General features: G+C 37.2%; 6 protein-coding genes across 9 annotated transcripts; 3 read left to right on the top strand and 3 right to left on the bottom strand.

Moving 5' to 3' along the window:
* The first annotated feature begins 1,751 nt into the window (after positions 1-1,751).
* Positions 1,752-4,958, top strand: NF-YC1 (nuclear factor Y, subunit C1). The gene is made up of 2 exons (XM_007037930.3): positions 1,752-2,687; positions 4,687-4,958. The coding sequence occupies exons 1-2, from the start codon at positions 1,978-1,980 to the stop codon at positions 4,688-4,690; spliced, it is 714 nt and encodes a 237-aa protein (XP_007037992.3). The 5' UTR covers positions 1,752-1,977; the 3' UTR covers positions 4,691-4,958.
* A 295-nt stretch (positions 4,959-5,253) lies between these two features.
* XTH11 (xyloglucan endotransglucosylase/hydrolase 11) lies at positions 5,254-6,339 on the bottom strand. The gene is made up of 4 exons (XM_018117092.2): positions 6,165-6,339; positions 5,981-6,081; positions 5,711-5,901; positions 5,254-5,638 (listed from the first exon to the last, which is right to left on the bottom strand). Exons 1-4 carry the CDS (start codon positions 6,337-6,339, stop codon positions 5,254-5,256), a joined length of 852 nt encoding a protein of 283 aa, XP_017972581.2.
* Positions 6,340-7,076: 737 nt separating this feature from the next.
* On the top strand, positions 7,077-9,043 carry LOC18605111 (protein transport protein Sec61 subunit gamma-1). The gene is made up of 3 exons (XM_018116721.2): positions 7,077-7,262; positions 7,373-7,488; positions 8,772-9,043. Exons 1-2 carry the CDS (start codon positions 7,169-7,171, stop codon positions 7,486-7,488), a joined length of 210 nt encoding a protein of 69 aa, XP_017972210.1. The 5' UTR covers positions 7,077-7,168; the 3' UTR covers positions 8,772-9,043.
* A 796-nt stretch (positions 9,044-9,839) lies between these two features.
* On the bottom strand, positions 9,840-11,971 carry LOC18605110 (uncharacterized). Of its 2 annotated transcripts, XM_088804258.1 has the most exons (4): positions 11,844-11,971; positions 11,312-11,402; positions 11,125-11,217; positions 9,840-11,022 (listed from the first exon to the last, which is right to left on the bottom strand). In XM_088804258.1, exons 2-4 carry the CDS (start codon positions 11,357-11,359, stop codon positions 10,081-10,083), a joined length of 1,083 nt encoding a protein of 360 aa, XP_088660384.1. In that variant the 5' UTR covers positions 11,360-11,402; positions 11,844-11,971; the 3' UTR covers positions 9,840-10,080. The 2 variants fall into 2 exon arrangements, with proteins under 2 accessions (XP_088660384.1, XP_017973536.2); XM_018118047.2 differs by lacking the exon at positions 11,844-11,971 and having other exon boundaries at positions 11,312-11,638.
* A 2,912-nt stretch (positions 11,972-14,883) lies between these two features.
* LOC18605109 (glucuronoxylan 4-O-methyltransferase-like protein (DUF579)) lies at positions 14,884-16,505 on the top strand. Its single transcript, XM_007037926.3, has one exon. It carries the CDS (start codon positions 14,964-14,966, stop codon positions 15,927-15,929), a length of 966 nt encoding a protein of 321 aa, XP_007037988.3. The 5' UTR covers positions 14,884-14,963; the 3' UTR covers positions 15,930-16,505.
* Positions 16,506-16,567: 62 nt separating this feature from the next.
* LOC18605108 (coiled coil protein) lies at positions 16,568-20,225 on the bottom strand. Of its 3 annotated transcripts, none has more exons than XR_016025351.1 (7): positions 19,803-20,225; positions 19,398-19,524; positions 18,977-19,307; positions 18,756-18,832; positions 17,909-17,963; positions 17,199-17,730; positions 16,568-16,867 (listed from the first exon to the last, which is right to left on the bottom strand). XR_016025351.1 is itself a non-coding variant. In XM_018118046.2 (7 exons), the coding sequence occupies exons 1-7, from the start codon at positions 20,141-20,143 to the stop codon at positions 16,847-16,849; spliced, it is 1,359 nt and encodes a 452-aa protein (XP_017973535.2). In that variant the 5' UTR covers positions 20,144-20,225; the 3' UTR covers positions 16,568-16,846. The 3 variants fall into 3 exon arrangements, 1 of the variants encoding a protein (XP_017973535.2); XR_016025352.1 differs by having other exon boundaries at positions 17,909-17,945; XM_018118046.2 differs by having other exon boundaries at positions 17,324-17,730.
* Positions 20,226-20,581: the final 356 nt, after the last annotated feature.

Raw genomic sequence — 20,581 nt, 5'->3', positions numbered from 1 at the left:
ATCCTCCTCCTTGATTGTCTTGCTGTTTCTGTTACCATGCCTGCCTGTCGGTTGCCTTAAAAGCACCCTTAACATAGCTGGTTATATTCTAATGTTTTGCTAACATTTATTAAGACTTTAAAATCCAATCGTAACTGATGATGTGGCATATGAATTATTATTCTTTTGACATGCTAACCACATGAATACTTAAAATATTATCTTATTCTTACATGCTATTTCCTCAAAATGCTCACAAGGTTTAAATGAGTGTCCAAGTCTAATAAATAAATAAATAAAAAATACACTATAAGTTGACAAAAAAAGTAATATAATTTTATAAATAACATAATAGTCGAATTCCAGATGTAGACATTGGCTTCAATAATTTATACATATCCAATGGAAGGCATTTTCAATATTTAAATATTAAACTATAATTGATCAATTTCATAGTAATTAACAATATATATTAGAAACTGGTAAGGATGTTCGACCCCATTCTTTGTGGTTGTGCATGGGGACCCATAACAAGCACATGAAAGGGACACCACCATTTTTATATATATTTTAAACTATGTTTTGGTCAAGTATGCTATGCTTGGATGGGAGGAACACTTGACCTGAAATTGGAAATATATATATATATATATATATATATATATATATATATATATATATATATATATATATATGTAGGCCCTTCAATCTCTTTTCCTATAATGCAAATGCCCTTCCAGGTTTTGCCAAAGCTAAGCTAAAAGATTCACTAATTATAATACAATATGAAAGGTAATAAAGATCCTTTTTCCTCCCCACCTCCAAAGAAACAAAACCCACTCTTTTGCCAGGCGCCACAGATATCATATTCCTTCATTTGACTAAAGAGGACTAAATAATAGGCGACTCAGAAGTCATACCTCTACTTTCAACTCTTCAACCATAAATGTAAACATCATAAGGGTTTATTTTAATCTACGTTCATTGCCCTTATCATTTGCTCATCTTCCACAAAGAGTCCAAAGTAAAAGCGTAACAACTAAGTCGCCGACTTGTATGATTATGGACCGACTCTTTTTTTGTCTCAATTCATTCATTTAAGTTAAATAATAATAAGTTGATTCTTTCGCTTTTCTTTTGCTTAGATTTTCTTATCCTTGGTTAAAATAAAATAAAATCATATATTTTTTCATACAACTATTACAAAATTAATAGAAAAATATATTTAATTGCTATCAATTACGAGATACTCAAATAATCAAGATTGGTTGGCCACCAGACTGACGGTCTCTTCCGCATAAATTAATAGCTACAACATTAGCCTACCCGTTTTCATTTACAATGACATGTGAGGGAAGTTTAAAATGGGACTAAAGTCTCCATCTCCGTACAACTTGTTTTGTCCGAAATCCAAAAATAAAATCTATCTGTCTAAAATATATTATTTTACATTTTGATCCATAAATTTATACACTTAATTGATCCATCTAAATAAAAGGGATCAATTAATATTAAATTAACATATTTAGTTAAATAAAAACGTAACAAACATATAAACTTTAGTTGTAAAATTTAGAGACTCTAATTTTGATTTATATATCATATAATAATCCACAACCCAATTATTAAAGGCCATTTCTTATTTTTTTTTAATGTAGACTAATAAATAAATAAATAAGATAATAGACGTTGTTCCTTTTTTTTTTTTTTTTGAAACGAAAAAAAAAACAAAGAAAAGAAAAAGCAAAGAAGAAATAACATAAAAAGAATCAGCTGCAGTGGCTGTACCTTATCCCATACATCTCTGACCCTTGACAAAATCCAGCACCACCATCCTCATCTCCCACCCTATCCCTCCGATCAAACCCATTCTATCCCATCTCCCCACCCAGCGCAAAAAAAAGAAAAGAAAAAAAGGGAAAAAAAAAAAGAAAGGGAAATTCAAAACTTGTGATTTTCCCCCATTTGCCCCAAAATCTCTCCCTTGCTCTTCAGCCAATGGACAGCAACCAGCAAGCTCAGTCCTCTTACCCACCTCAGCCTCCCACTGCAGCTATCACCCCTACTCCTTCCACCACCACCTCCGCCACCCCTCCCCCTCCTTTCCACCACCTCCTCCAACAGCAGCAGCAGCAACTGCAAATGTTCTGGTCTTACCAACGCCAAGAAATCGAGCAAGTCAACGACTTCAAGAACCACCAACTCCCTCTCGCCCGCATCAAGAAGATCATGAAAGCCGATGAGGACGTCCGCATGATCTCCGCCGAGGCTCCCATTCTCTTCGCCAAGGCCTGCGAGCTTTTCATTCTCGAACTTACCATCCGCTCTTGGCTTCACGCCGAGGAGAACAAGCGGCGGACGCTTCAGAAAAACGACATCGCAGCGGCGATTACGAGGACCGACATTTTCGATTTTTTGGTGGATATTGTGCCCAGGGACGAGATCAAGGACGAAGCTGGATTGGGTGGGATGGTGGGGGCCACGGCAAGTGGGGTGCCGTACTATTATCCTCCGATAGGTCAGCCTGCGGGGGGTCCTGCTGGACCTGGTGGGATGATAATTGGGAGGCCTGCCGTCGATCCCACCAGTGGTGTTTATGTTCAGCCTCCTTCACAAGCTTGGCAGAGTGTTTGGCAGACTGCAGGGGCTGAGGATGGCTCGTATGGCAGTGGAGGTAGCAGTGGTCAGGGGAATCTTGACGGCCAAGGGTATGTGGAAGGCTTTTTTTTTTTTTTCTTTGGTGATTTTGAGATTTTTCACGTTCTGGGGTTTTTCTTTTTGTTAAAGTTTTGTTTTTTTTTTTTTTTATTCTTTTATTTATTGATTCCATCCAAAATTTCTGTTTTGCGTAAACTCTTATCTTATTGTAGAATAAGAAACATTTGCTAGAGTGATGTTTAACTTGTTTTGTTTGAGATTCTAGCCTATTGGATAGGGGCTGTAGTTCTATAAAACTATTTCCTATGCTTTGAACTTTGGTTGCCGCCTTTTAGTTTAATTGAGCATAATCATTGCAGTTCTAGTGGGGGAAAATTAGATGGTTGGCGTGTATTGTTGATATGTCTTGCTTAGGCATTGTGTTTCCCTTGCCAAGGGCTGGTTAATGACATCAGTGGATTTTGTTTATTGGTTAGGGTATGAAGATCCCATTTGGTGGATTGAAGTTGCTAGATCTACAGTTTAAATTACAATTTTTTGTCACTTTATTTCTTTGATTTTGAGACAAATTTGGCTTTAAGATAAGTGATTGTTTATATTATGGCTAAGCAGTGATGGACTGATGGTAGTGATGATATTGCTGATATTTCATTGTAGAACACTACATGGATGCTACGAGTAACTTGAGCAGGCATCCTTTGGATGCTTTATTTAGTTATATAAGATGAAACATAATTAGTTTTGATTCAATCACTTATGGAGATGGTTTCTATCTAGGAAAGCTTGAGAAAAGAACAAGAAGAGCTTGCTTAGAATGAGAAATTATGGTAGTTAAATCATTAATTAGGTGGTTGTCATTCAGGAAAGCTTGAGAACAAAGTAAGGAGAGTTTACTTGGAAGAAGATGGTTGAGACATTTTCTAGGAAATGTTGAATATTGTCCGATGACAGCAAACAACCTTCAATTTTCCATTTCGATTTATATTCAGTGTAATTTAGTTCCACTTCACTCATTTAGTTCCTAGCAAAAATTGGTAGGCAATAACTTCTTGAGATTGTTGGTAAACTTAAAGGAGGTATGGACAAGAAGAGTAAAGAGGGGGGAGGGGTGGGGGTGGCGTGCATGTCTTAGCCATTCTTCATTGCTGTTTTTTTTTTGGGGGGGGCATGGTTTCTTTTTTAGTTTTTTGTTAGCAATTCAGCAACATGGTTGCTGACTTGATTCCTTAAACTAACATTAGACTTTTTTCCTTAACCATTTCGCAACTATGATACATATAGGTAATCTCAATGGCATGATTGGTTTTAGCACGTTGCGTTCTTAGCACTTTCATTTTGTATTATACTGTCTGACTTTTCTTTTAATTTTTGCATTGTTGTTAAATTATCATTTTGCATTTTAAAAATGCTTGTATTCTTGACTGTGGTTTGATTATATATAAGAGGTTGTGGATCATGACTGCCTTTTGATTATATATAAGAGGTTGATATGGGTGTAAAGCACCATCAATACATGATTTGACTTAAAACCTTGAACAAAAAAGGGGGAGAATCTCAACTGTTCTTTTTCATCTGTAGAACTTATTTTACCTAGGACAAATTCTAAAACCTGCTAACCAGCATTCGCCTTTTCCTGGCTGTGGTTTTATTTTCATTTCCATATAGAAGGTTGCAAACACCTTGCCCTGCTCCCATATTGGGGGTGTCTTTTGAGATAAAAGCTAGGACAGGAGAAGTTGAATAGTTATGATACAATTTGAAATGTCAACATATAAATAGTTAAATGGTGATTCTACTAGTCTTTAAGCCATTTGGATGGATGTTCTCTTTTCATGTATCGAATAATGCCTTTTTTAAAGTATGTTGCTCTGCTGTTGTAAGTTATGGTCTTGATGTTATATTTTGTTTGGACCGTTAATTGTCGTGTTGTCTATTGAAGGAAGAGGATTGCTTTATTGAATCATTCTTCCTCTTTTGCATTATGACCTGTTAATTTATCATGGTTTCACACTGGCCATTGTCTAAAGTTATTTTTGTTGTTTCCTGCAGCTAAGCATTTCATTGGTCCAGTATGGTGCTCAATGGTGTGGCAAACGTGTGCAGCTCGGCTGATGCTACTAGGAATTTTGCTTGCGTATGATTTATGAATGCACTTGTCTGCTATTGTTTATGGAAAGCTTCCTTTAATGTAATGACTTGTTTAGAAACTTCTCAAGACCTTAACTCATTTAGTGCAGCAAAACAATTGCTTGTTGCTATGACTTGCCTAATCATATCTAATGTGCAGTTCTGGGTTAATTATCCCCTTGTTGTGTTCTAAAGGATTCTGTTTATCTTATATCTTCATGTGAATGGACATCTTAAATTTTCTCATCCTTCTTTTTGGAGAATGATTAATGGGAACAACTTTCTTTTTCTTTGTGCTCTTTGTAAGCTTGAGTAGAACCCTCCCAGGGGTATCCCTTTGGTCTTTAGGTGTTCACTATGATCAACAAAACAGGGATGAGGATTTAAGAATCATTAGCCCATAAATGTTGCAATAGTTGTAAGAAAATTATCATAAAAAAGCTACTAATATTTATCTGTATGTAAGATCATTTGACCAGGATCTGAATTCTACTGGTTACTTTTGCATTCTGGGGGCGGCTTTGAGTATCGCGTCTTATCAGAGCAGTAGTCATAGTACATGTATTTCGTTCTGACATGATCATTTGCTTTTTGATCTCTGGGTTTTAGTTTCCAAAACTCCTCCCTGTTCCACCAAAAGTGTGAAGAATAACATTTCTCAACGGCATAATCATGTAAAACACAACCATCTGCATTGAATTCTTGGAGGTAGGCTTTGAAAGGTGCTTGATTCCAGTCAGTTCTCTTTCCACCGGATGCCCACCCTTCAGCATTCCATACACTTCCCTCTATTTGCATTGGCTGGTTTGGATAATTTACTCCAACTTTCCTGTTGTTCTTGAAAACCCTGATTGGCACATTGTCAACATAAAACCTGATAGTTGAACATTATTTGTTATGCCGTTTGATGTTTGTTATGGAGTGAAAAGAAGATATTTAATCGTACACTATTTGATACTGGTTCCAAAGAATCTTGTAAGAATGGAAATCTTTAGTGGGATCAAACCAAAGATGAATTCTTTGCTCGCGACCTCCTTGACCGTTTGCAAACACGTTTGTCTGTAATGTATATGGTGCAGTATCGTTTCCCAAGAGCTCAAAGTCCAGTTCATCGTGATCACTTGAACGTGAAGTTAGCTGAAACCACACCAGCATGTTACCATCACGATCAAGAATATCATAATGATTCAATGGAAAGAAATACATATATAGTTACATAGAATGCTGTAAGAACCCCTGTTGAATTCTTGTCTGGTATTTTCATTCTGATGTGAAAGAACCCTGATCCGTATCTCCACTTGGTCTCAAAGCCAGACCCTAAAGCACAGAAAACACCATTAAATTAACAAGAAAACACTCTATCAGTGATGAAGGCAACAGAACAAGTTAAGAACATGAACCAGAAGTTTGGTCCAATGTAAGCTGGATTTCTGTTTCATTGTTAATAATTAAGGCATGATCAAATCCCCAGGTGACATAGTAGTTGGAGTAAAAGCTAGCACTGTTACGAGCTTTGCTTGTTTTTGCTGATGCAAGAAATAGAAAAACGAAGAGACCCAGAATCCAGGATTCCATCGAGAATTGTGAAAGTCTGAATTACAAAAGTGTCCTATAATTATTCAGCCATGTTTGCAATTTTAGTTTAATACGTTTGAACACATGCCAGAAATATGGGCACGCCTAATATAACTGAATGGACAATGCAATTAATAACAAGCACATGAAAGTTTTGCATTTACTTTTGTCTTAAACCTAGGATAAACAAAAATGTTTTCTCCTTTAATCTCATAGAGATTTTAATTAGCATGCCTCACAAATATCTTTTAATGAAAATTTTCATGTTTACTTGATATTTTTTATATTTTTAATAATATATAAAATCAATATACTAACAATATATCAAATATAAATATTTATAAAAGACAAGTTATGCATGACCTCATGAACAAATTATATAACCTAAACAACATTACCAACAATGAGAGAAATAAGAAAAAGAAAAATAGGGATCCATATGTAAAGGGGTACAGAAAATATTGTCCTTTTACCCATAGTCTAAAATATGTAAAAGTTTAAGTTAATGCATTTATTGGGTATCAAAGCCAGGCCAAATGCTGGTCCAGAAATAAGAAAGGGTGTGTAAGCCTCTAAAATTGTGGGCGGCCCAGAGGCCCATGGGCAACTTTCCTGTGGACTTGTTCTTTGTTCATGGAGAAGAAGGCCAAAACTGGCTTCCCAAATTTGACTCGAAAAAACCTCCTACTACTACCCAACAAAACTGCCTCGACGTTTCTATGAGTTGCGTTCACATTAGACGATCTCCTCATAAAAGATCTCCATTTTTTTCTCTTTTAAGATTTCATCTCGTTGCTAGGTGTTGAGAGAGAGAGAGAGAGAGAGAGAAATGGACGCCCTTGACTCCGTCGTCGATCCTTTGAGAGACTTTGCCAAGGACAGCGTCCGCCTCGTCAAGCGCTGTCACAAGCCCGATCGCAAAGGTATCCCCTTTTTCTTTGCTTATGTTTTTCTTTTCTTTATCTTTAGATCTGTTAAAATTAGGGTTTATTAAGTACCTGATTTTTGGAGAATGCTGATTCTTTGCATGCAGAGTTCACGAAGGTGGCGTTCCGTACTGCGATCGGATTTGTAGTGATGGGATTCGTCGGATTCTTTGTTAAGCTTATCTTTATTCCTATTAACAACATCATTGTTGGCTCCGCTTAGGTAATTATCCAGTTCTATCTTGTTTTTAATGCTTGATTTGTTTACTCTGTTTTTGGATGCTTGTCTTATCTGATTTTGCATATGGATGATTGCAATACAAGTTTGATGGTTCTTTTCATTTGCATGACTCTGAATTAGGGGTTTCTTCTTGTATTTATGGAAACAAAATATAGTCAATTTGCGAAAGGTCTAATTTTGAAGCAGATGCATTTTTCAGAAGCATCATTAGCTGCTACTATGTTCTGCTTTTTACGAACAATATATTGGTTTTTAAACCTAACCCGTTTGGTTTATGGGATATGGCATCTACTGCTCTGGAATGTTAAAAGATGTGGCAGGCTTATTGTTTCTCCAGGACCCTTTGGTGGGTTTGTGCAAATGCCATGTCTTTTGTTCTATATGCATGGCAACTTCATTTTCTCTCATAAACTAGCGGTTTCACCCTGATTCTGCATTGGGTTTGATGATTAAGACTATTTCTAATTTCATCATTTATTTTTTGTTGATCTGGACTAGTGATGCTATGTTGGATCTGAATTTATTTTTTGTTGATCTGATTAGTGATGCTATGTTGAATCTTGGATCTCAAAACTACCCAATCCTTCCTGGTTTCTATAGATAAATAGAAGAGTGTGCTTTGGTTAGGATAAATGAGTTTATAGTTTACCTTTTTCCCTCACTGATGATGAATTTTGGGAATACTGCTTCTATTTTTATTTATTTATGGAAATACTGCCTCTATTTTTATTTATTTATGGGAATACTGCTTCTGAGGGTCAAATGGTGTTATGTTTTTTTCCCTAATTTAAAACAATAGTTGCTATGGTCCTTGTGTATTTTTCATTTTCGGCCCCCAGGAATAGATATGAAATTTGATCTCAGACTTCAGTTTTCCTGCTGTAGTCTTTGATATAATTAGGCATTTGGCAGTCTTTGTCATCTTGGTGTGGGTAAAAATTCTGAGATTAGTGAATCATATAACAATCAATGTTTCATAGCATTATTTGAGCATTTACTTGAATATTAATGTTTTAGACCGAAGTTACATGTAAAATGAATGACAGAGTTGAACTACAATTTGGTATATAAGGTGTTGTATAGCCTTTGGCATATGCAAGAATCAATATGAAATTGATAGTATAGCTGCTCTTTATACTGTAATGTCCTTAGGTTTTCTTTAGCTCATACACGTCAACATTCTTGGTGATCAATTTTGCTTAATATTTATGTTTTGTTGTTCTATAATTGTAAGGGATTGATTTGGTTTAAATATATAATTGCAGGTTTGTAGACATTGCTGGAGGATGTGACCATTATGATTGGTTGCAACTTGTCATCAAAGAGGAATGTTAGAATACAGCGTTTAGCGAACAGCCCCTTCCCTTTCTTTTAAATGTATTGAGTTGAAATAGAAACCTTGAATCTGAAGTCAATTGGAATTTCTTTGAGCCTCTGTAATAGATTCTGATTAATTTTGCCTTTGACTTCAGAGTGTTTCTTATTGTGCTATTTCGAGAAAAAGAAACAAATGATGAGGAAATTCCTCCTTAACAAACAGCAAGGGCTTTGCAGTCTTTCACATGAATTAAATGGAAAATAATTTTGCCTTGTGCGAACCCAAAATTTGGTAAACCAATATTCATATTACGTAATTATGCAAAGACATCGTCCTAATTAATCGTTGTTGAATTGAAACACCAATTTTCACCATAAAAACTCGAGCTTAGTTCGAGACCCTAACGTCAAACAAATTGAATCTAAAATCCTGAACGGTGCCGGTCACCTCCTTTGGATTTTCACCTCTCAATGTATTGAAAGTAGAGGCAATGAATTGCCAACCCAGAAACCGAGGAACAAAGGAGGAATTGTTCTAATTAATTTATTCCTTGAAAGACTGTGACCTGCAAATCCAGAAGCAAGTAACTTGATCGGAATTGCCACTTGGGTATGGTAATACTCTCTTGTTAAAGAATTGTTCCTTTTAATTGATTAGCGACTGTTAACTGCAATGCCATTTTGGACTAATTGCCTGTAATGAGTAGAAATAGAACTTGTCTAGTTTTTCACCCAAGAAACTTGATTAATGCATGAAAGTCCACCTGGTACAGCGGAGAGCGGAAACATGCCCTCACTTATTACTTACATTTGCAACAATTCCAAATTCCCAAGTTAGAGAGAAACCAAACTCTTTATGCCTTCTTTTGTGTGTCTATGTGTGTGTGTGTATTGGTTTGAAAGGCTTTCTTTGTCGAATTGGTAGCATGAAGGTTATGCTTTATAATTGCATCGATCCTGTGCAAGAAATTTACACTGGAAAGAGAAGCCAAAATAATATTCAATGCTTCTTGAAATGATATCCGAAACTGCAACCAAGCTTTAAACAACGTTTAGAAACTTACCACAATTGTGATCTTTCATGCAATAATTCAATCATAGTTATTTCATATATGGGGAGCATCAACTAGACAGGTTTTGCCTGATCCCTGACCCAACTCCTTTTATTTGTTCGAAATTTCCCAAGTCCAAAATAGGTATAGATATGGCTCAACTAATTTAAACATATGATGTATTCACATAAGCTAATCCCGCTTTTCACTCGGTGACCTGAGATGAAGATGTCGTAGTATCAAAAGATTTCTTCCTGACCAGAAGACAAGTTATCCTTGATGGTTGAGCGTGTGTATTCTCCAGACTACACAAAACAAAGTCAGGCCTATGAAGTGCAAGATTCAGTCGATCCTGTCCCACAACTAAGGCAGTTGCATCGAGTAGAACGTGCCATGAATTCCTGTGAGCTTCTGAAATCCAATGCATCGAGTAACGCATTCCATTTACATCAGCTGGATAAGAGAACAAACCCTTCGGGCTGTGCTTACACTTCCTCCTAAAGTACTGGCTAAGTTGTGATCCCTTGATTCTCAGATCCAACCATGATTCAGGGGCCAGGATCGCTTTTGCTTCCTTATAAATGGCAAACTCCCGTATGTAATCCATCTCTTCAACAATGATTGTCATGTAGAAGTTCCCTCGGAAAAAAGGGTAGCTTTCTCCTACTAGCATCATCGCATCCTTGTAGTTTGGAGTAAACAGAACAAGATAGTCATCATCTCGTAACCCGCAGTGCCTCAAAACTTTGTTTCGAGCCTGGATTTCAGGAATTGAAATGAAACTTCCAGGAAAGGAAGATTTCTTGGTCAGGATATCGAGCAGTCTTGATGCCTCCAATTGGATCCTGTCCAGGTCGGGAAGATTGCTTCCAAAGGAAGGTGTGGAGGACTCCCTAAAATTACTTTTAGGTGATTTTCTTTTATCATCAGGTGCAGGCTCAGAGGACTCCTCATTGATACAAAGACTAGAGAGATCCATATTTTCTATTTCAACTTGTCCTGCATACTGTGGGTATTTTGCCAAGACATACTGTTCAACATATACCCTTTCAGTGTTTGTGATGGGACCTGACCATCTGAGATCAAGACCGTGGAGTGTTGATATGGCCTCAGCTACGATATGCGCTGGAATAACAGTATGTGCTTTCTGTTTTTGTCGCATTTAAAAAAAAAAAAATCAAATATTCGATATACAGATTTGCAGAAACTTGTAAGTCAAGAAAATGGAGGGCAAAGCAAAGTATTTTACCTTGACAACCATGCTGCTTGGTCTGCTACTTTGTATGGGTGATTTTGGTATCGATGCAAAAGGGGATTCTTTGTGTTCACTTTCCATCATGTCCTAAATTTGTTGTCAGATACTTCAATGAGAATCTTGGAAGCTTTTGCTATAGACAGTTTGCCTGGTAACTTGTTGAATCATTAACAGTACTTACCTTAGATCCTGCATGTGAAACCACCTGATCTTTGTTGCTACAGCCCATAGTACCTTGTCTCTTCTCCACTCTCCAGCATTCAAAGATTTGTCTTCAGGCCAATAAACAGCAGTTGTCAAGATTGAGGAACACACAAACAAAAAGCGAGAGTGACAATAGAGGCGTGAACCAAAACTGCTCTTGAAGAATAAGGAGTTATTGTCCTCAAAAATTAAAGATGCAGAGTGAGGAGGGAAAAGATGGGGGAAGAAAACGAAGAAAAGTAGGTTTGAATAGAATACCAAGCCAAACTAAAACATGTCTTGCTGCAGTTGCAAGTCCATAGCTAAGGGTAAAAACAATTAAAAGTAGTAGTTTTGAATAAACATATGCCGACAATGACAACAGCAATCCTCCGTAACAGGGGAACTCAGGAGGTCGATGAGCAGACAATATTTTACTGCCAGAACCGTGGTTCAGCTAAATTTTCTTTAGCACTAACACGTGTTCTGCGATCATTAGTCGAGTTCAGGACTCTGGCTCAAGTTTTTACCTTAATCAAACAGCCCAAGGATGGATATCGAAATGGAGTTGAAATTCCTCGCATGATATTCCGGAATGACAACAAACAAGAAAAATGGATTCAATTATAGAGGAAACGTCACCTTGGGAATTTTAAAATCTTGAATGGAGAGTGACCATTTGAAGTATTGTTTATCTAACAAAGTTGGTGGGAAGGGAATCCTGGGGCTGAGGAGACCAGCGGGATGGGAGTCAGCCTGTTAAAATTCATTAAGGTAAAATGTGAAAGTGGTGACTTGAGCCTCCTGAGATGTAAATATTTATGGATCTAAATTATCAAATACAACATAGGCATCACTACACTACAGCATCCTAAAAGGCCATTCAATTCCCTTAGCAAACAAGTTAAGCAGTCATCAAGATGCTTACGTACATGTATGGAATGGAAAATTTGTTATATACCTGACACTGTTCTTTGAATTTTGTTATATTTTACTTAAGAAGAACCAGTCAATCTCCCAAACTTGTAACAAGGGAGCCTCATGTCATCCATTGAGAGAGGGCCATCCTTACTTATAGGTTTTGATGCAAATTTCAAGGAACAGGAAAATGAAGCTATCATATTTCCAGATGTGATATCATTTTAACCTATTCTAACATTCATGAGAATTATGGCACAAAGTAGAAAAATAATTCAAACCAATTCCAAGACTTCAGCATTGAATTGACATGAGCAGAGATTTCTTAAGCACCCCAAACAATATTACTTCAGTTTGCCCTTACCTTACAAAGATTATGTTCATGGGGCAAAATAACAAGTTATTCCAGGGTGGTTTCGATATTTCCTTGATCTTGTTTCTCACTAGAGAAGGTACCAAGAGAACATGTCATTCAATTCGTTAGAAACAATGATCAGGCAGACAGTCAGTAGAAGAAAGAAATTATGCTCCTCGTAGAGATACCTTGGATGAGAGCTTACAAAGAGACAAGGCTATAATAAAAAGCTTATTTTATGTGCAAATTGGCATTTAGAGTAATCAGTGGGAATTGTTAAGCTTCCAGGCTAGAACAAACTTATTTAAACACCTATATTTCAGTTGAACCCAACTGCTCAGATGCATTAATTTACTCATATTTGTAATTAAGAGCATAATCTAATTATTCTTTTAAACCAAGTCTTTAAACAAATCTGTCCCTTGGTTGAAGTTTTCGTTATGTGACTTTCCCTGAAGCTTCTATTGAAAAGGACAACAAGGCTTTAAATCCACACCTTTGACTCTCTTTCTCTCTCCCTCTCACTATCATTCATCAAATATTCTTCTATTTTTATGATCATTAGTTTGATGATTTCTTTTACTTGTTGCCTAGAGAATTACAGCAACACTGATTTTGACTCTGATAAATTAATCATCAACCTCTTATGAGCTGTCAATAAAAACTTTGGGCAAATTTCTGAGAAACCAAATAATATAAATAAACAACTACTAGTTTGAATGTGCCACAGAAAAGTACAAGACAAGTTTGAAGAGATTGCTTAAGCAACCACAAAATTCCCTACTCTTTTGAAGTCTGTTTCACCTTTACCACTTGAAATTTTGCTTTGGTTTAAATGTTTGGGTTTTCTTCATCTTCTAGGTAAATTGGACTGTTGAAAGTACCACTGCACCTACTTATTAACAGTTTTAACAACCAAAAAGATTAGAAAAATTTTTGATCAAGTATTTCTTCTTTCTTTTTTTGGAAAGGTGGCCATTGGCTAATAAAAAAACAGAGGAGGTTTGATGTCTTTATGCAGCAGTGGGGGCATAATGAATTCAAACCTCTAGGCAATACTCTGCTGAAAAATACCCGGCAAACTACACGAGCCCTTGGAACCCCAAAGACAACAAAAATAATTCAAACACAGCATGTTATCAATCACTTCCCTATCCAAACACATAACATAACTAACAAAAATACAGGACACAGACAAAAACATGGACTCCTTACTAGGACCTCTCACCTTATCAATACAACCAGAACATATCAACTGGAACAGTAATTCATATAAGATCAAGAATGCAACTTCCTCCACTAACTCTTTTGATCAAGTATTTCTAATATAATTTAGTCAATAGTTAAGTCTCTAAAAGGAAAAGGTCATAAGGTTTAATCCCATGCTCCCTAAACTTTATTGCAAACAATTATTGATAATTCTTCCCAAAGCTGCTAATCTTATTCACTGCCATCACCTTTGGACATTACGATGCATATTCTCTTATACACTCCTATTTTGAGGGGATTGTAGGACTTTGACTTGACCGTAAACCTGCAGAGTAATTCCCACCCTTCAAGTGGGGCAAATACTATGAACCAAACAGCTTATGGTTTTGGACCACACATGATTGGATCCATTCAGACTTTCCTGAAGTTCCTAAGCCGAAAGAAGCATGCCAATAGCATGCATGAAATATCACAATCCTCCAGCAAACAGATGGAAAGGTTCATTTTTGCACATCTTGGTTGGGACTTGGGAAGATGGTTTGCAAATTGCAATGCATAATCCGGAGCTGGGCTGGAAATCTGCATGCGCAAGTCTCTGGCTCCTGATCTTCTCTCTGTATGAGCCTAGCTAGGACCCCAACCATGGCTGGGCCTTAGCCAACAAAACAACAAACCTTACAATTTCGCATGCACCATGCTACTGTACTAAAATAAGAAAGTAAAAAATGATTGAAAGAGATGGAGCAACAAACTGGAGGAGCCTCCTTCAGCATCACGCATACCCACCAAACAAGCTGAAAACAGTTAAGATACAAAGATGAACCAATCAAACAATGCCCTAAACGTGCCTATGCTTGTGCCGGATCCTGCAAAATGATAGAAACACCAAACCTTAATTATTCTTTTTCTTTACGGGTAGTAGCTTTAATTGCTAAAACGCAACGTGACAACCGATGCAACTAGGTGACTGGCTGACAGTTGATAATAAAGGAAAGGTTTAACACTTGAAACAAAAGCAAAAACCATTTCTTCTTCCTCACTCAAGATGATACGAAGATTGATAACATAATAACAACCCATGCCATCAAAAACCCACAATTACCCTGTGAGGAGGATGTGATAGTAGTGCCCGTAAGGTGCTGGAAAAGGAAAAAAGCCAAGGAAGAAAATGCCTCCTGAAGTTTCTCATTTCCGTGCCCCTCAGATCACTCCTTCGGTTCAGTTTTCTATTACTGCAGCCTCAGGTTCAAGCCCCAAATTTGGCAGAGCAGCTAGAAGGATGAAATTCTCTGGAAAGACACTACTCCCGGTGCTTATTTTCATCCTCTCATGCCTTTCCATTCTCAGACTTCTTAAAATCGCAATTACTACTTCACATTCCACATCTCCAGCTTCTGCTTTGTCGTCGACTCTTCAACAGGAGTGTTCATCTCCTTCTGAATGCAGTGAGGTTACATCAAATGCACCGGGGGTCTCCCGTCCGCACAAATCCTCCGCCAATGCAACCCTTCTCACCCCAAAAGAATTCAAGCTTCTTTCAAATCTCATTACCCGTAAAGCACCCTGTAACCTCCTAGTTTTCGGGCTTCAATCGCAGTACCTCAACCTCTCATCAATAAATGCAGGAGGCGTCACTCTTTTTCTCGAGGATGACCCTTACAAGATAAGTGAAATCAAAGCTGATTCTAATGGAACTCGAATTCATAAGGTTAAGTACCAGGTACCAGCTAAGAAGGCATACAGCCTGCTCAAGCATGCCAGGGGAAATCCTGCCTGCGCACCAAGCACAAGTCTGCTCCAACAATCAACTTGCAAATTGGCATTGAGAAATTTGCCAAAAGAAGTTTATCAGCTTAAATGGGATGTCGTGGTGGTGGACGGGCCAATTGGGGACGGACCAGAAGCACCAGGCAGGATGTCAACTATCTACACTGCTAGTATGTTAGCCAGGGTTGGGAGGACGACTGATGTTGTAGTACACGACGTTCATCGGACGGTAGAAAAATGGTGTTCTTGGGAATTCCTGTGTGAAGAGAACTTGGTTTCTGCTAAAGGAAAATTCTGGAACTTTAGAATCCCCGGTCAATCAAATTCTACAAGGTTTTGCTCTCCCGAGACAGTTCGGATAGAGTAATAGCCTTCTTTTTCTGCAGCAACAGAACAATCAGTGGCACCATTGCTACAGGTCGTGCGTCCTAGAATTTGTGAGTAAGATACCATCACATTTCGCGTTATAAAAGATATATCACCAAAATTGGAGTGCCACATCCAGGATATATTAGGTCTGGTATCATATACAAGTGGCACGATTATCCCCTACATTGTTGACGACGGAATTCCGGCTCAGGAAGGCAGATTTGTGAGTATCTGGAATTGCATATTTTATTCATATGCGTGTAAATGAAGAAACATCAGAGATTTGTGAGTATCCGGAATGCATATTTTATTCATATGCGTGTATATGAAGAAACATCAGATGGACTCGGTCAGTCAGAGTACGAGTGTGACTGCCTTGTTGCATATTTTGCTCATATGCGTGTAAATTTAGAAACAATAGATGCACTTGGTTGTTACTAACAGCTTCTTTCATAATATCGTGTATGACCCGAAATATTGTAATAAGTTAAGGTAAAGTGGCCATTGTTCAGGTTGCTAATTGTATGAATAATCTGGGTGCCATTGCTCAGAAATCCATGGTTCAAATTCAAAACAGCACATCTGCTTGCTATAGAAAGAACGAAACACAGCCAATGGTACATTTTGTGAGGAATGTAAAAGATCCGGGAGGGAAGATAATTTGTATTTCTTATGCTGTACAATGTGCACAACTTTGAGAGGTAGGATAAGAATCCAGGTGTAACACATTTAAGGATCTCAACATTTCCTAAATATCTTAGGGTGAAATCACCATGACCCACTGCCCCTTCTCCTGAAAATTTCTCCCTGTGAATCTTTAGATTCACCATGGGAGGGGAAAAACAAAAGAATGCTACTTGATTCTTTGAGCATCAGCTTCACCAGAGTTTCTTTTCTTTGCATGGTCACTAGTTATCATTCACCAAAATCTCTTCGCTGCCAAAAAGGGGGGAAAGGTTAGGAACATAAACATACAATCTGCTTTCAACATAATGCAGTATAAACTTATAAGCTAATGCCAATAATGCCAGAGCTAGACAGTTAGATCAATTATCTTTTCAAGAAGCAGCAAGTTTCTTCCTGGAAAATACTCAAACTAAAGTGAATCTACTCAAGACGCAGTTGATTAGTTGCATTTTGAAGCAAAGTAATGAGATTCTACGAACATGCCCTTTACTGCTAAGAAGACAACTCAAAGACCAGCTTGGCTAACTTTTGAATTGCCATTATAAGTTCTGCATTATAATACATAGACACGTCACCTTACCCAAATGACAGCCATACAAGCTGATGCAAGTGAGCATGGAATAGAGCACATGTTTGTCATTCCACTTCTACCTCTTGAGAAACTAGCCTTCAGAATGATGTGGTATATGAAAATGTGATGCTTACCATTCGCTTGCTGATATAAGGCTGTATCTTAATTGGCATCTCAGAATGACTTTCAACCTTGAGGAACTTCTGTTTCTCGATCTCAAATTCTTTTCTAGATTCCTTCCTGCTACCTGACTGCCAAACTCTACCAAAATTAGGAAGCCAGTTAGCATCACAATCACTCTTGACAATCTCCCCTCTCTTCTCCTTCTCCAGCTCCATCTTTCGCTTCTCAGCCCAAGCAGCTCCCACCCTTTTTGGATTCAACTTAGAGGATTTCTGTGACTTATTTGATGAAATAAAGCTAGTTAAAGCTGGTTTTGCTTCATCAGTTGCTTCAAACCAGGGAGGGGGTGCTCCAGAATGCACATTTCCTCCAGCATCTACTGTTGACAGGGAAGCGACTTCAGTTAGGCTCAGCAAACCTGAAGAAAAAATATGGTCATAAGATGATGAATACAAATTAGCATTCTCAAAAGCATCCCTCCACTTTGCTACAAGGCAACTATAAGCAAATTTTTTAGCACACTGTTTTTTTACATTTTAGAGTGACTTGGAATGAAAATAGAATTATATGAAAGCAAAATCTAATTAGAGCATTACCCAGAGAACTGCTTTCTCTATTCACCATGCTTCCACCCTGATACACTTGGCACACCTGTATGAGACATAATATATATTCGCGAAAAACATAACTGTAATTTCATGTATGAAGAAACTAGTCTGTGAAATCCTAGAAAACAGCAGAACTTCATAGAAAAAAAATCATGAGAAGGAATCCAGATGATGGGCTTGTTGCATACCAGGCATACAGTACTATATTCAAAGTTCAAGCACATGATATAATTAGCACCGGTGAAATTTTAAACAGTAAAGATATGGCATAAAGAAGCGAGCATTTAAATAGAAAATAATGAGCAGGCACTTCAATGGCAAATAACGGTAATAGCAATTGTCGCCTATGCAACTTAACTCCAAACCAAAATCCTGAGAATCCAACTGCAAGTAAGTACTAATGGAAACTAGTAAAGACCCTTAACAGTAAGATCACATGTGAGATGGTAAAGCTGGGTTTAAAGAGAGGAAGCTTCAGTCGAATACAAAAGAGCAAGCTCTCCAATCCAGCAATGCACTTTACTATGGGAGGCAGTTTCAAGGTGTCCATCAAGGTGAAGAGTCTCAAGTGTGCACCTCATGATTTAACTACTTACATGATCAACTTCCTCAAGAGCCTGAGGGAAAGTGGCATGGCAAAATAAGGATGGACAAGGCTCTGCATTCAACTCTAGGAACAAAGCCAGGTACTAAATACCATATCCCAATAAGCATATAATATTGTTATGGGATGGCTTCAAATTTTAGCACAATAAGAACAGTCACAAGATTCTTTCTCAGAAACAATTAAATGAAATTAGCTCCATAGGCAAAACGCATGGATGAATAAACTTACCCCAATATGACTCAGGTAAGCATTGGCTGAGCATATTCCATTCTTGTAAAGAAGATCATGTTGGCTTATGCTGTTAGCTGGCAATTCAAGCACAGAGAACATAAAAACAAAACTAATAAGTGTATTCTCATTTTTTATATAAGAAACCCTCACTGAGATATCAGTCAAACAACTAGAACTAGATTAAATGAGAAAAATATCAAATAACCAGACATGCATACCTGTCAAATCATTCGAGTTCCACAAACTAATATTGGAACATGCAGCCGCAGGCAAAGAAAAGTTAACATCATGCAAATTTGAACCAAAGTTTGCAACTTCGGAGAATCTTGAATTAGATATCTGAGACTCATTCGTATGGTACTGTAAAGGCGTAACAACATTTGAATAACTTGATTTGAGAGGGTTAATATCATTCTGTTCAAGATTATTTATTTTGTCAAAGTTGACATTATTTTGGATATCATAAGAAGTTCCATATACAACTCCACAAGATCCTTCACCAAGGGCAGCCACAGCTTCACTCTTCAATGACTTGCACTTCTTCTGCCACTACAATGACCAAAAATGAACTCTTTAACACAATTAATATCATTCCAAGCTTTCTTTGGAGATCTTTTACTAACAATCTAATGGCCATACCTTAGTTAGATCAGTTTCCAATATCCTATACATGTCCAAACAGTCCATCTTACCACCATATTGCCAGAGAAAATGCTTCAAATTCTTCAGGTGATGCGCGCTCACCAAGTGATTAATAGCATTTTCACTTTGCAAAGAACCAAAAACACGAACACCATCAAAATTCAGTCACTGAGATATTGTAGGCAACGCAAAGCAATCTTGTTTATTTTGATAAATTTCACTCATTAAATCCAAACTTTTAGTTTCCGATTTTCCCTTTGCTTTCTAAGTAACTAATCTAAAATGGCTGTAAATTCCAAACTATTTAACTAAGTTGAGCCAAGCTTCAAAGTTTCTGTGTTCAGATGAATTTTAGACTTAAATTTAAAAATAATGAAACCGCTTCAAAATTAAAAAGCTTACCAAGCGAAAGAGCTATCGAGCTCGTCGACATCAGCATCGCAGAAGACGCACCAAAATCGGTTGCGTTCGGCGTGTTCAGGTCGAATAAAGGTGGGGTTTTTCAAGAAGAAGCGAATGTCGTTAATTTTGTTCTGAATCCGAGAAAGGAAAGCGGAGAGGGAGTTTTTGTGGTTAGGGAAATATTTATGACGTGGCCCTTGGTTGTGATTCAGCTTACAAACCTTGCAAAACTCAAATTCGCTCTTCTTCTTCTGCTTCTTCTCCCCCTTTGTGTTGTCGTAATTTTGGTTCTTGAAGTGCGATTTAGGGTTAGGGTTTGGTTTCTCTGAACGATCCTCCATTGTTGTACGGAGAAAATTGGTCCCAAACTCCCAATCTAAAATTCTAAAACGTTAGCGCGGTTTTGGGTATACCTTCTTTCTTTGGTTCAATGAAAAAAAAAAACCCCCTTTTTTTAGTTACTTGATCAAACGCACCGTTTTGTCCATGTAACTAACTCCCGCCAAGTTACCGCCAGTGGCAGTGTTACCTTACCATTGGAGAAAAAAAAGAAATGCAAAGAAATTGTGTTTTTTTTTCAAAGATCCCAAAGAAATTGTTATTTAAAACCCGAAAGAAGGAAATAAAAAACAAAGAAAGAAATCTCAATCTCTTTTCTTTTTTCCTTTTGTCACTTTTATAATCCCTCATGTGAGTATGTATTTTATATTATTTTATGATTTTTAACATAATATTTTAAAAAAAATTAAATTATTTAAAAATTTTAAATAAATTTTATT

This window comes from Theobroma cacao, chromosome 3 (genome assembly GCF_053813885.1).
Source record: "Theobroma cacao isolate CCN51 chromosome 3, ASM5381388v1, whole genome shotgun sequence".
In the NCBI taxonomy this organism is placed as follows: Eukaryota; Viridiplantae; Streptophyta; class Magnoliopsida; order Malvales; family Malvaceae; genus Theobroma; species Theobroma cacao.
The sequence above is the reverse complement of the archived record's forward strand: the minus strand, read 5'-3'. Positions and strand labels throughout refer to the sequence as shown.

Coding starts and splice junctions, on each gene's coding strand:
- LOC18605109 (XM_007037926.3), top strand. CDS start 14,964: ATGCCTCCTGAAGTTTCTCATTTCCGTGCCCCTCAGATCACTCCTTCG.
- XTH11 (XM_018117092.2), bottom strand. CDS start 6,339: ATGGAATCCTGGATTCTGGGTCTCTTCGTTTTTCTATTTCTTGCATCA. Junction 5,902..5,980: donor GGGTTCTTACAGCATTCTAT/GTAACTATATAT, acceptor GTGTGGTTTCAG/CTAACTTCACGTTCAAGTGA. Junction 5,639..5,710: donor TGGAACCAGTATCAAATAGT/GTACGATTAAAT, acceptor TTCAACTATCAG/GTTTTATGTTGACAATGTGC.
- LOC18605110 (XM_088804258.1), bottom strand. CDS start 11,359: ATGGGCTGTAGCAACAAAGATCAGGTGGTTTCACATGCAGGATCTAAG. Junction 11,218..11,311: donor TTTCACATGCAGGATCTAAG/GTAAGTACTGTT, acceptor CAACAAATTTAG/GACATGATGGAAAGTGAACA. Junction 11,023..11,124: donor CAAGCAGCATGGTTGTCAAG/GTAAAATACTTT, acceptor CGACAAAAACAG/AAAGCACATACTGTTATTCC.
- LOC18605111 (XM_018116721.2), top strand. CDS start 7,169: ATGGACGCCCTTGACTCCGTCGTCGATCCTTTGAGAGACTTTGCCAAG. Junction 7,263..7,372: donor TCACAAGCCCGATCGCAAAG/GTATCCCCTTTT, acceptor CTTTGCATGCAG/AGTTCACGAAGGTGGCGTTC.
- NF-YC1 (XM_007037930.3), top strand. CDS start 1,978: ATGGACAGCAACCAGCAAGCTCAGTCCTCTTACCCACCTCAGCCTCCC.
- LOC18605108 (XM_018118046.2), bottom strand. CDS start 20,143: ATGGAGGATCGTTCAGAGAAACCAAACCCTAACCCTAAATCGCACTTC. Junction 19,525..19,802: donor CTCGATAGCTCTTTCGCTTG/GTAAGCTTTTTA, acceptor TTCTTTGCAAAG/TGAAAATGCTATTAATCACT. Junction 18,833..18,976: donor GAACTCGAATGATTTGACAG/GTATGCATGTCT, acceptor TTGAATTGCCAG/CTAACAGCATAAGCCAACAT.